This window comes from Pipistrellus hanaki (genome assembly GCF_964339955.1).
Source record: "Pipistrellus hanaki genome assembly, chromosome: 15".
In the NCBI taxonomy this organism is placed as follows: domain Eukaryota; kingdom Metazoa; phylum Chordata; class Mammalia; order Chiroptera; family Vespertilionidae; genus Pipistrellus; species Pipistrellus hanaki.
This window is the reverse complement of record NC_140517.1, coordinates 39,468,607-39,482,448: the sequence shown is the minus strand read 5'-3', so window position 1 is coordinate 39,482,448 and position 13,842 is coordinate 39,468,607. Positions and strand designations below refer to the sequence as shown.

The following is a 13,842-nucleotide window of genomic DNA, read 5'->3' as shown; positions in this document are numbered from 1 at the left end:
ACGCGGCAGAGCCAGAGCCGTTCCAGGCTTGGGACCTTAGGGTGTCCATCTGTGAAATGGCATTTTGGGAGAGACCTGCAAAACCTGACCTTTAGGTTGACCCAGCACCCGAAAACCGAATCATTTAGTCATACTGCACCTCTCTTATTTTTAAAAAAATATATTTTATTGAAAAAAAATTTTTTTAGAGAGCAAGGGAGGATAGAGAGTCAGAAACATCGATAAGAGAGAAACCAATCAGCTGCCTCCCGCACCCCCCCTCCCCCATTGGGGATGTGCCCACAACCAAGGTACATACCCTTGACCGGAATCGAACCCGGGACACCCCCCCCCGCCCCCCCCCGCCCCCCCCCCCCAGTCCGGAGGCCAGGGCCTCTCTTATTTTTACCTTCTCTTCCACAGGCAGAGGTAGAGGCGCCCTCCAGTGGCAAATACTTGGCTCAGGCATCTACACCCCGAGTTTGGGTTACAATTTTAGCATTGCGCATGTGCAGGTCTCTCTTCTTCACAGGCCCAGACAACCTAGGCTGCGCATGCGTCCGGGCAGGAATGGGCGGGGAAGTTTCCGGAAGTCTCCTTTGTGGAGGGTAGGGCTTGTTGTTTCCGCAGTCCTCCCACGGCCGCTCTGACCTTAGGCTCCGCGACTTCTCGCCTCCTCTCCCAACCCCCAGGCCTCCCACGGCGGCCGCTCGGCCCCGCCCCCTCGCCCAGCCAGCGACCCGCCCGGGGCCGCTCTGGCTGGAGAGTCCCCTCGTCTCTGTGATCTGGCCTCTCCGGCTCCGGAGGGAGGCGCGGGTGGGTGAGCCCGGGAGTGAGCCTTGCGTTCCAGGCCCGAGCCCGTGAGGACGTGCTCCGCCCACGCCTGGAGTCCCTCCCGGCCGGCCCGGCCCGCACCCTCTATGGAGGCCCTCGTCCGGGCTGTAGGGCCCCTCGCCTCATGGGGACCCATGCATTTCTAAGGTCCGTGTTGGCCTGCAGCGGTCCGCGCCTGTAATTGCTGGACATCGTGTATGGGGTCAGCCAGCCTATGGGGCTCTGTGTCTATAAGGGACTCCCACGGTCCCTAGGGGCCGGCCCTGTCCATAGCAACCCTATTTACAGGACCTATCATGGGTCTATAGGATCCACCTTTCGACTCCCAGAGCCCGTCAACAGAGGCAGTTCCCTTCACGGGAACGGGGACTCCTGGGCCTCCCCGGTCTACCAGGCCATGTCCCGTCCATAGAGGTCGCATTTTCAGGGCCTCGCATCGGCGGAGCGTCCGTGCCATCGGTAAGGGTCAGTGCTGGAGCGGCGATGGCCCTGGTCGGGGCTCTGGCCACCGCGCTGGCTCTGTGTTTGGCCACGCTGGGGCCGATGTCCCCTGGGGCCCGGGCGGGGGACTGCAAGGGGCAGCGGCAAGTGCTGCAGGAGGCCCCAGGCTTCGTGACGGATGGTGCGGGCAACTACAGCGTCAATGGCAATTGCGAGTGGCTCATCGAGGGTGAGTGGGGCAGTGCGGGTCACACACCCAGTCATTTGCTAATTCATTCATTTGCGAACTCGTTCATCCATTCACCACATTCTGAGAGTCCTTTTTGGTGCCAGGCCCTTTGCTCTAAAAAGCAGCCCACCTGTGCCCTGCCCTGCAAGGCCTTGAACCTGGTGGGGGAGTTGTACCCAGACTCAGATGGACAGTTACAAGCGAGGGGCATCCATATGGGTATTCTGAGTAATGGTTAGAAACTCGGGCTCTGAGCCCAACCATCTTGCTTCAAATTTCGGTTCCACTGATAACTAGTTTTGTAAATTTGGGAAGGTTGTTTCTTTTTCTGAGATTCAGCTTCCCCTCCCCCAAGCGGGGATAATAATAGTACTTCGAACTGCTCTGCTCCCTCATAGGGTTGTTGGAATGAAATGAGAACAGGTTTTTAACATGCCTGGCAAGTAGTAAATGCTCAGTACATGATTCTAGGATTATTACTGCTGTCATTTTTAAAGCATCAACAAAAAGCATTTTTTTCAATCATTCATGGGCCAGATACTATATTTGCTACTGAGACATAGCAGAGACCAAGGCAGTCCCAGAAGTCCCCGATACTTGAGGCTTGGGATCCAGTTGGGGAGACAAACACATTACTAGTCAGTCCAGAGTAGTTGGTACTGTGATGGAGGAACCCCACCCCTAGAGGAGGTGCCTGGCCTGGGGACCAGGGAGAGCAGAGGGCTTCCTAGAGGAGATGTCTGAGCTGAGAACTGAAGGGCCAATAGGAATCAGTCAGGAGGATGAGGAAGAGCCGTCTAGGAAGAGGGAACAGCCTGTGCAAGGGCCCCAGCCCTATCCTCATGGGCTTCCAGTCCAGTGGGGGGAACAAACTTACCTCCAAGGAGAGGGAAGCCCAGAGAAAATGTCTGACTTAGTTTGGGCAGTAGCTGAGACCAGAGGCATGTGTAGGAGAGAGCATAAGGGCATTCCTGGCAAGGAGAACAGCCCATACAAAGGCCTGGATGCAGGAGAGTATGCTGCTTTTGAGGAGGTAGAAATGCAGAATACAAGACAAATCATGAGCCAGAAGCTGGGGGAGGCAGAGGGTGTAGGACCTTGTGAACTGTGTCCTTAGGGCAATGGGGAGGTGGAAGAGAAGTCCAGGGAGGCTTACCGTGGTGTGGATGTAGGGGCTGGCCTCCCAGGAGAGGTGGGGATCCCCCAGAGGAGGTCCTGGGCAAAGGCCAGAGGTGCGACAGGGCCTGGGTCCTGCAGGGCCTCCTTTTGTGGGCTGTGGAGCTTGGTCTTTACACTGGGGCACTGGGGAGCCATGGAGGGGTTTTCTTTTCTTTTTTAAAAAGTATGCATTGATTTCAGAGAGGAAGGGAGAGGGAGAGAGAAATATCAATGATGAGAGAGAACCACTACTTACAACCTGGGCATGTGCTAGTGATTGGAAGGGAACCTGGCACCCTTTAGTCTATAGCGTATGCCTATCCACCGAGCCACACCTGCTAGGTCCATGCGAACTCGTTCGTTATTTTGTTTTTTGTGCATTTCCTCATTCTCTCATTTTCAACTGGGGAAGGACATGATCTAATTTATGTTTTATATGTTATTTACCTGTGGCTGTTGTGTGGGGTATGGATGAAGCATGTTTCTTGGGCATGTGTGACTGTCCCTAGCTTTGGGGACTATTTCTGTCTCGTGTGTGTGTGTGTGTGTGTGTGTGTGTGTGTGTGTGTGAACGGAATGAGAAGTATGTGTATGTTTTGGGGGTATATGACATCTTCTGGTCTTAAAGAGCTCCAGCCTGTTTGGGGACAGAGTGAGCCCAGATCCGAGACAGAAGGAGGAACAGGGTTGGGTAGTGGAGCCTGTAAGGGAGTGAGGACACTGCTGGGGATCAGAGAGGAGAAGCCATGGAGCAGGGTTCTGAAGCATGCATAGGAGTTTACTGGATAAGAAAAGGGAGCAGCCTCTATGAAGACAAAGAAGAGGTTGGTGTCTTAGGAGCCACATGTAGGTTTTTCTGGTCTGGCTGGACTGTTAGCTGAAAGGTGAGGAGGGCACCAGAAGCAGGGGAAGAAGGGCCTTGAGTGGCACTCAGACCAGCTTGGCTTTGCTCTTGGGATTGCAGGGGAGCTATAGAAGGATTTTGAGTGGGCGTGGGACTTGGCTCTCAAGCCAGGTGGGGGCACACTGGGAACCTGGGGTGCTAGTCTTGCAGGAGAAGATGAGTTCTGACTTGGGCAGGAACTAAGGAGGTGGAGCGGTGGGGAGAGCACTGAGAGATGTTTGTGAAGTTTCACCAGTGAGACTCGGGGACCAACTGGCTGGATGTTGGGGTAGGGAGGAGTCTGGGAGACTTTCAGATCCCCTTTGATCTCTCATTCTTCCCCAAGTCTATCACCTCTGAAACCAGCATATTTCCCTAGCTATTAAAGAAATAAGCCACATTTTATTGTGCAGTCCTCATGAATAAGAGGCTTTTGCTTTTGAAAAGCAAGGGGTTTTGTGGTTGAGTCTCTTCTAGATGGCATGGAAGTTGGGCCCATGTTGGGTGGAAACAGGAGACCTTGAACTTAGGGAGGAACTTGGGGAAGGCAGATGGTGAGCCTGCCTCTGGCAGACGCTTAACAACGATGTACTTGTTTTGAGCTTTATAGTTTGGTTGAGGCTGGTAAGACTGGGAGTTCTTGTCTGGACTGGCCGAATGGTCTGCATTCCCCAGACCATGGCGCGGGCTCTGTTGTGATGTTCTCCGGGGCTCTGGCCTGAGGAGAGCTGCCAACTTCATTATTTTGTCTTTTGTGCATTTCCTCATTATCTCATCCAGCATTTCCCAAGCCCTTGCTCAGTGCTAGGCTCTGTGCTGGGTACTATCAGGGAGGGAACCCAAAATGAGTTAGGTCCAGGCCCTGCCTGTGGGCCTCCTCGGCTGCAGGGGAGACAGACCTGGTTACAGATGGTCCTGGCCCAGGAGAATGAGGTTATAACGGGAAGTGAGAGCCCTTAAGAGGGGTTCCTAATCCAGCCAGGGGTATCAGGGAAGGCTTTCTGGAGGAGAGGGGGAAACTTGCAGGCAGGCAGGGAAAATGTGCTTCAGGGAGAGGGAGAAGCATGTGCAAAGACCCAGCACCTGGTGGAGCTGCAAGTGGTGGGGTGCTGTGAGACCAGGTGAGACTTCAGATGTCAGGTTAGAGAGCTGGATTTTCCCCTGAGAATGGTGGGAGCCGTGGGGTGCTTTTGAGCAGGGAAGGGCCAGGGCCAGATGTTGAGTTGGAAGATCACTCAGAAATCCATGTCAGGGCAAGATGGAAGGCTGAGAGGCTAGGAAGGAGACTGAACAGTGGTTCCGGTGAGAGCACAAGGCCTGGGCTGGCACATTAGGGTCACCATTTTGAATCTCCACTCTAGCCTTACTGGGTGGGGAAACTTATCCACATTTTACATGCAGGAAACTGAGGCTCAGAGAGCCCATGGCACTGGCCCAAGATCACACAGTGAGTACTCCGTGAACATCTCCAGTATGCAGCTGGCTCTTCCCGCAGGCATGGTGGAAGGGGCTGGCCCAGGGTCTTCCAGCAGGTCTGGAACAGAGCTGGAGCCCAAGTCTAGTTTCCCCAACCCAGAAGACTTCCATGAGCTCTTAGTGTGCGATGTGGGATGAGAACCTTCTGGAACCAGGACCTGGGAGAGCAAGAATCTTGACAGCACTAGAAGCAGCAGCACTTAGGAGTGCTAGGCCCCATTCAGCCCTTTATGTGCAGTATCGCTTCTCATGCAGGCACAGTCGTGTCAGCTGGGGCTGCGGTCATCTGAGCACTCACTCACCTGGGCTGGACATCCAGGAATCCTGCTCAGGGCAGTCAGCTGAAAACTCAGCTGGGGTTGTCAGCTGGGATGCGTGGCTTTGGCTTTTTAAACTATGACAGCTATGTTCTGAGAAGGAGCATTCTGTACTGCTCAGGCAAAAACTGCAAAGTTTCCTCTGATCTAGCCTCAGAAGACCCAGAATGCCACTTTGGCTGCTTTGTTGGTCAAATTAGGCCCTGAGGCTCTCCCAGGGCCTCAGCCTTGACCTCTCAATGGGAGGACTGGCCACAGTGCCATTATGTCCTCACTTTACAGATGAAGAAACCTATCCAGAGAGGTTCGGTGGCCTGCTCAAGGTCACATAGCTAGTAACTAATAAGTGGCAGAGCCAAGATTTGAGTCCCAGCAATCTGGTTGGAGTCTATGCCTTTAGGTACCAGGAACAGAGAGAAGACCCTGGGTGGAGCGGGGGAGGGCTGGTGCTCTAAGGGTCAGCCTGTGTCCAAGGGGAAGGAATCCGCCTTTTCCCCAGGAACTCTATTGGGCCTGGAACTGGGAATGTTCACAGAGGCCCCTTTCCATCTGGAGTGTGCCCTCTGCTTGGGCCTGGCCCCATGCCCCAGGCGGGGGTGTGTCTGAAGCTCAAGAGTAAATGAGTGTGGAATCTAATGAACAAAATAAACTGACCCAGAGAAATAGAAGCATAATAACACAGACTACGGGATCTCAGAGGGAAGGTGGGGGAGTGAGGATGGGTAGGAAGAGAGCAACCAAAGAACTTGTATGCATATATGCATAGCCCATGAACACAGACAATAGGGTGGTGAAGGCCTGGGGTCAGGGGTTGGGACAGGCTAGAAGGGATTAGGGTGGGGGGGAAAGGGGAGAGGACATATGTAACACTTTCAATAAGTTTAAAAAAAAAATTAGCCCAGCCTTCATGGCTCAGTGGTTAAGCATCGACCAATGAACCAGATCACAGTTCGATTCCCGGTCAGGGCACATGCCTGAGTTGTGGGCTCAATTCCATCAGAGTGGGTGTGGGAGGCAGCGATCAATGTTTCACTCTCACATGGATGTTTTTCTCTCTCACCCGTTCCCTTTAAAATCAATAAAAACATATCTAAAAAAGCCCAGCCAGCATGGCTCAGTGGTAGAGTGTCGATCTATGAACCAGAGGTCACGGTTTGATTCCCGGTCAGGGTTGCAGGTTCCATCCCCAGTGTAGGGTGTGCAGGAGGCAGCTGATCAGTGATTCTCTCTCATCGTTGATGTCTTTATCTCTCTTTCCCTCTGCACTTCCTTTCTGAAATAAAAAAATAAAAAAGAAGAAGAAGAGTAAATGGGAACAGCTCTGTCTGGTCACTGAGATGGGCTCCCTCTCTCAGTAGGTCCATTGCCCATCTGATCAGTGAGGGTGGTCAGTCCGCCTCAGGAGTCCTTTCCAGGGCTGATATTGCAATTCCTTATCTGAACTCTGACCTCTATGGACTATGAGACTAGGAGCCCCTCAAAGACCGGGCCCAGACCGGACTCGTCTTTGGGTCACCTCATTATGCAGAGCGGGGTTTGGTGTTTGTGGGTGGTCTGCATGGAGGTGTGCGGAGAGGGTTCACATCTGAGCCTGGCCTCTCTGTTTCACCGCCCAGCACCCAGTCCCCAGCACCGGATCCTGCTGGACTTCCTTTTCCTTGACACGGAGTGCACGTATGACTACCTGTTCGTGTATGACGGTGACTCCCCCCGAGGGCCCTTGCTTGCCAGTCTGAGTGGGAGCACCCGACCCCCACCCATTGAGGCTTCCTCTGGCAAGGTTGGTGGGACTGGGCCGTGGGCTGTGGCTGGAGGATCTCAGTGCAGTGTGGGGCAAGTGGGTAGATGCACACATGGAGGGACAGAGAGACGGCGGAAGGGGCAGCAGGCAGAAAGACAGAGGGACAGAAAAGGTGGAGAGAGACAAGGAAAGGAGGTGGGGACCTCCAGGGGGCAGGAGTGGACCCTGAGCCCTGCCCCCTTGTGCCTACAGATGCTGCTGCACCTTTTCAGCGATGCCAACTACAACCTGCTGGGCTTCAATGCCTCCTTCCACTTCTCCCTTTGCCCTGGGGGCTGCCGCAACCATGGGCAGTGCCTGTCCCCGGGGGTGTGTGCCTGCGAGCCAGGATGGGGGGGCCCTGACTGTGGCCTTCAGGAGTGTTCAGCCTACTGTGGCAGCCATGGCACCTGTGCCTCGGTGAGCCTGTCCCCCCGGGCCCTGACCTGTGACCACACCTGCTGCTCCCCTTTCCTTATCTGACTGCCCTTGTCTGACTCCCTCTGCCACTCCACCCTCTGCCATGACCCTGACCCCACACCAGCGATCCTGCTCTCATCCACAGTACTGCCCTCTCATTCCGGATTTCACCCTCTCCAACCCCACCCCACCTTCACCTGGGGCCCCTCGTCTGCCCAAGCCCACTTCTGTTCTCATCTAAAACTCACCTCTCACCTTGCTTCCTCTTGCCAGGCCTGACTCCATCCACCCACCCAGCCACTCAACCTGGCATTGTTCCCCCAGACATGACTTTGACTTTCAACCACTGACTTTGGCCCAAGACTTGCATATCCATCTTTGGGACTGGATCACACCTTGAGCCCTACCTATTTGACTTCCCCAGATCTGAGCTCTTGTAGCTCAGACATTGACCTCACCGCTCGCCCATCTCTTTTCTTTCTTTCTGTCCTCATTTTTCCCTCTGGGTCTTTCTCTTTTTCTCTCGGTCTGTCTGCTTTTCTCCACCTCTCTGCCTCCTCTGGTTGTATCTCTGTCCCTTTCCCCCCACTGTCTATTGATCTGTCTCCTTCCTGTCTCTGTCTCTCTCCCTTTGCTTATCTGACTCTTTATTTTACCCCATTCTCTCCTTTCCTATTCACCTCTCTCCTTCTCCCTTTCTGCTCCACGTCTCTCACTCTGATTCTGGCTCTCTTCCCTCTGTCTCCCTGCCTCTCTCTCTATCCCCTGCCTTTGTGTCTCCTTCCCCATAGCCCCTGGGACCGTGCCGCTGTGAGCCTGGCTTCCTGGGACGTGCCTGTGACCTGCACCTGTGGGAGAACCAGGGGGCTGGCTGGTGGCACAATGTGAGTGCCGGGGACCCTGCCTTCCCTGCCCGTGTCGGGGCAGCTGGTGCCTTCCTGTCCCCACCAGGGCTGTTGGCCGTGTTTGGAGGTGAGCAAATGGGTGTGTGTCCTGGGGCTGGAGGCCTGACAGCCTGTGGCCAGGGCTTGAGACCATCCACCTTTCACAGGCCAGGACCTCAACAGCGCCCTGGGTGACCTCGTGCTGTATAACTTCTCTGCCAACACCTGGGAGCGCTGGGACCTGAGCCCTGCCCCGGTATGGACCCCACCTCTGCCCTGCCTGGCGGCGCCTGCCCCTCTGTCAGTCCCAGCCAGGGCCTCCCTGAGCCTCCTCTTCACCCTATAGTCCCCTAGCCCAGTGTTTTTCAACCTTTTTTGGGCAAAGGCACACTTGTTTCATGAAAAAAATCACGAGGCACACCACCATTAGAAAATATTAAAAAATTTAACTCTGTGCCTATATTGACTATATATAAAGTAATTCTCTTGAATAGGAATCAAATAAACACAAAGAAAGTATTTTATAATTACTTTATTATGAAATATTAAGTACACAAAATAGTGAAAAATTATAAAATTCTTGTCTTGTCTGCACCTACGGCACACCAGGCAACATCTCGCGGCATACTAGTGTGCCGCGGAACAGCGGTTGAAAAACGCTGCCCTAGCCTGCAGCATGATAGGGGAACACATATTCCTTTGTTTCTGCTTTCTAGCTCAGATTGTTTTTTTTGTCTTTCTGTGTGCTTTGTTTCTCTCGTGGCCCATCTCTCTGACTCAATTCTTGTGTCTCCTCCTCTCTGGACTGTATCTCTATTTCTCTGTCATTTCTCCTTCTATTTCTGTCTCCCTGGCTCTGCCTTCCTTATTGTGTTTCTCTGTTTCTCCTCTGCTTGGATTCACATGTGTCTGTCGTTATGGGTCTGTCTCTCTTCTGTCTTTGCATTCTCTTTGTCTCACCACCTGTCTTTCTCTCTGTGCCTATCTTTGTCTCTGCATCTCTGTGTCTGTGTCTGGCTCTTCCTGTCATTCTGTGTGTCACCATCTGTTTTCCTCTCCATCTCTGTCTCCTCGTCTCTTCCTCACAGGCTGCCCGTCACTCCCATGTGGCTGTGGCCTGGGCCGGCTCCCTGGTGTTGATGGGCGGTGAGCTGGCTGACGGCTCCCTCACTAGCGACGTGTGGGCCTTTAGCCCGCTGGGCGGGGGCCACTGGGAGCAACTGGCACCACCTGCTTCTGGTTCCGCTGGGCCGCCCGGCCTGGCAGGTCACGCAGCTGCCTTAGTGGACAACGTCTGGCTCTATGTGTCTGGTGGCCGCACCCAGCACGACCTCTTCTCCTCCGGCCTCTTCCGTTTCCGCCTTGACAGCGCCAGTGGGGGCTATTGGGAGCAGGTGGTTCCGGCTGGTGGGCGGCCCCCTGCCGCCACTGGCCACTCCATGGTGTTTCACGCCCCATCTCGAGCCCTGCTGGTTCATGGTGGACACCGACCCTCCACTGCCCGGTGAGTAACCTGCCCCTCAACCTCTGCTCTGCAGGCAGGCCTGGCCCAGTACCTGGGCCTTTCGTCTTTAGTGGGCTTTGCCTACCGATGGAGTCCTGTAGGCATTCAGTCACTCCTTCCTTCATTGGTTCACTCATTCACGCACCACTCAATCTCTTGGTCACTTGCTTAAATAGACCAGACATCCCGCTTTTGGCGGTACAGTCCCAATTTTGTTAAACACCGCGGGATGCGGGACAAATTGTTTAAAATCGGGACTGTCCCGCCAAAAGCGGGACGTCCGGTCACCTTACGCTTGCTTCCCCACACACTCCTACTGTCCGCCCATCCCCCCAGCCCCTGCTTGGTGTCCAGCTCTGGCTAGATTATGCAGGACCCAGATATAAGTCCAGCCTGGGCCCTGCCAATAGGAGCTTCTAGTTCTGAGGGGACTTAAACCCATTTACTGCCGGTCTCAACCCTGAGGGATTACGTACCTGTAACAGCCCAGAGGCGGGACAGAGGCCTCTCCTGCCCTGAGCCCTTCCTCTGCCTCCCTCACAGGTTCTCTGTGCGGGTGAACTCCACGGAGCTCTTCCACGTGGACCGGAGAGTGTGGACCACCCTGAAGGGCCGGGATGGGCTGCAGGGCCCACGGGAGCGAGCCTTCCACACGGCCAGTGTCCTGGGCAACTACATGGTGGTCTATGGTGAGGGGGCTTCCCGCCTGCCCGCCTGCTGGGGTCCAGAGCAGCCCTGAGCCGAGGCTCCTTGCGCAGTGCCCCACCTCCCCCAGCCTTGCCAGCGGTGCCCCTTTCCTTCTTCCCCAGGAGGCAATGTGCACACCCATTACCAGGAGGAAAAGTGCTATGAGGATGGCATCTTCTTCTACCACCTGGGCTGCCATCAGTGGGTGTCAGGGGCTGAGCTTGCCCCGCCAGGAACGCCTGAGGGTGAGTGACCCCTCTGATTCCTGAGGGGCTCCTGAAGGTCACACTTCCCCCCACAGTGAATCTGGGCTTTGGGCAAGAGCCACCTCGGTCCTTGTCGGGGTGAGCCAGATATGTTATTTGAGCCTGCTCAGGGGCAAGCCTGCACTGCAGACAGGACCAGGGCATTGTTGTCATGGAGATGGGAGGCAGTTACAACAGCATCAGACCTAGGTTCCAGTTCAGGTTTGCCAGTTTCCAGAGGGAAATGCCCATGAAGAGGTAACTGTTCCAGGGTCACACAGTGGGCAAGGGCAAAACCAAGATGGCTGGCCCTAAAGAACTACCTGTACAAAAGCCATAATTAAAGAGGGTGGGAGAATCTTTCGAATGCTTTAGATCAGGTTCCTTCCTCACAAAGGGGCATATCGTTTCAGGGGACTACAGACTTCCCAGAGGCCTGTCTGTTCTCCCCACTCCGCTGAACAGAAGAGCAAGGACAGAGGAAGGGTGGGCACTGGGGAAAGGTCCTCAAGGAGCTTTGTGTAGCCATCAGGGGTAAAGCCTGGGCCTGACATTGAGATCTCCCACCCAGGATTCCTCTGCCTGTCCCTGTCCCTCTCCCTCTTTTAGGCTCCTTTACTGGGCAGGCGAGAATGTGAGGTTTTTGCAAGTCTCTTCCTCTTCTTTTTTTTAAATATATTTTTTTAATTGATTTTTTACAGAGAGGAAGAGAGAGGGATAGAGAGTTAGAAACATCGATGAGAGAGAATCATCGATCAGCTGCCTCTTGCACACCCCCTTACTGGGGATGTGCCCGCAATCAAGGTACATGCCCTTGACCGGAATCGAACCTGGGACCCTTGAGTCCGCAGGCCGATGCTCTATCCACTGAGCCAAACCGGTTTCAGCAAGTCTCTTCCTCTTCTGTAGTTTGTGATTTCCTGGACCAAGACCCAGGTGCTTACAGAGCATTCAGTTCAGTAAGAGGGTGTGGGTCACCAATCACTAACCACTTACCTGTTGGTCAGGACTCTTGGTTGTGACAGAAATCTAACCCAACCAACTTAAGCATAAAGGAGAATTTCTTGGCTAACTTGAGTGAAAACTCTTGCCAGCTTCAGGTTGGACTGGATCCAGGTGCTCACATAATGGCATTAGCCACTCCTCTCTCCAGTTCTTGGCTGAGTTTACTTCAGTCTCCAGCCAGCTTTCCTTTTGTAGATGGTCACCAGCAGCTCTTGGATGATATTTTACCCTTTTAAAATGCTCAGAGGTTGCCCTGCCAGTGTGGCTAAGTTTGTTGAGTGTTTCCCATGCGCTGAGAGGTGAAGGTTTGATTCCCAGTCAGGGCACATGCCCAGGTTGCAGGCTAGATCCCCCAGTAGGGGGCATGCAGGAGGCAGCCGATCAATATTTCTTTCTCAACCATGTTTCCTGTTCCTTTCTTTTTTTTTCTTTTTTCTTTTTTTTTTTAAATAGATCTTTTGTTCATATTATTACAAATGTTCCTCATTTCCCCCCCCCTCCATTGCTCCCCTACACCAGGTTCCCACCCCACCCTCTGCCCTTTCCCCACCCCCCATCCATAGGTGCACAGTTTATGTTCATCTCCTGTTCCTTTCTAAAATTAATAAAAGAAAAAAAAATTCCCAGAGGGAAGAGAATGTTTCCCCCCCAAGAATTGTAGGAATTGGCTCAGTGGACAGAGCGTTGGTCTGTGGACTGAGAGGTCCTAGGTTCGATTCTGGTCAAGGGCATGTACCTTGGTTGCAGCACATCCTTAGTAGGGGGTGTGCAGGAAGCAGCTGATCAATGTTTCTCTCTCATCGATGTTTCTAACTCTCTATCCCTCTCTCTTCCTCTCTGTAAAAAAAAAAAAAAAAAAAAAAAAAAAAAAAAAAAAAATCAATAAAATATATTAAAAAAAGAATTGTAGGAATTGAGTTCCATCCTGAACTAATCACTGACACTGACAAGCCTGGGCTAAAGCCCCACTTTTGCCCAAAGCAGGTTTGGCTTGACTTGAACCTTGTGGACTGGGAGGGGAGAAGGTTGTTTTCTGGGGGAAAATCGGAGGCTGTCACCACAAGAGAGGCCATTGCCAGGCAGATTCCCTAAAGGCAGAGAACTCAGAATCAGAGAGACAGAGTTTATTGCCCAAGGCTACTCTGCTAGTGAGTAGTTGATCCATGATTTAAACCCAAGTAAAAGTTAGACCCAGGATTTGAACCCAAGTTTTCTTTTACTTTTTAAAAAATATATTTTTATTGATTTCAGAGAGGAAGGAAGAGGAAGAGAAAGATAGAAACATTAATGAATAGAGATAATAATTGATCGGCTGCCTCCTGCATGCCCTCTACTGGGGATCAAGTCAGCAACCCAGGCATGTGCCCTTGACGGGAATTGAATTGGGACTGTTTAGTCCGCAGGCTGACGCTCTATCCACTGAGCCAAACCAGCCAGGGCGAACCCAAGTTTTCTGACCCTAGAGATCATACTCTGTCTGAAAGGTGGCTTGTGTAGGGCACGGTAGGCCAGAGGAGAGAAAGGACTGGAGCTGGTGCAGGACCAGGCAGGCTGGGTGGGTTTCCGTGGGCAGGTCATTAGAAGCAGGAGCTCGGAGACTGAGCTGAGGCTTATGGGAGCCAGGTGTAGCCCTCTGGGCAGGGGAGCCATGCAGGAGGGAGGGGGATTGGGGATCCCATGTCCTTGGGGGGGTCTGTATTCTTCTAGGCCGAGCAGCACCCCCCAGTGGACGGTATTCACATGTGGCAGCTGTGCTTGGTGGCAGTGTCCTGTTGGTGGCTGGTGGGTACAGTGGCCGGCCCCGTGGGGATTTGATGGCCTACAAGGTGCCCCCCTTTGTGTTCCAGGCGCCTGCCCCCGACGTGAGTATTGGGGTGATAGGGAGAGGGTGGCTGGGAGGAGGTGGCATGATTTCCATAGATGAGAAAGTTGGAAGTCCTTGGGATACGTAGTGGGAGTCCCTAGGTCCATAAGAGGAGGGATGTTGGCTCCCAGGTTCG

General features: G+C 53.5%; 1 protein-coding gene across 1 annotated transcript in view; it reads left to right on the top strand.

Moving 5' to 3' along the window:
* Positions 1 to 591: 591 nt before the first annotated feature.
* MEGF8 (multiple EGF like domains 8) overlaps positions 592 to 13,842 on the top strand; it is a 42,933-nt gene continuing 29,682 nt past the window's right edge. The window contains exons 1-9 of the mRNA XM_084905259.1: positions 592 to 1,483; positions 6,934 to 7,097; positions 7,311 to 7,517; positions 8,309 to 8,489; positions 8,569 to 8,657; positions 9,490 to 9,905; positions 10,449 to 10,594; positions 10,715 to 10,837; positions 13,550 to 13,704. Of these exons, the coding sequence (XP_084761385.1) occupies positions 1,297 to 1,483; positions 6,934 to 7,097; positions 7,311 to 7,517; positions 8,309 to 8,489; positions 8,569 to 8,657; positions 9,490 to 9,905; positions 10,449 to 10,594; positions 10,715 to 10,837; positions 13,550 to 13,704 (1,668 nt within the window). The 5' untranslated portion in view covers positions 592 to 1,296. The remainder of the gene's footprint in view (positions 1,484 to 6,933; positions 7,098 to 7,310; positions 7,518 to 8,308; positions 8,490 to 8,568; positions 8,658 to 9,489; positions 9,906 to 10,448; positions 10,595 to 10,714; positions 10,838 to 13,549; positions 13,705 to 13,842) is intronic.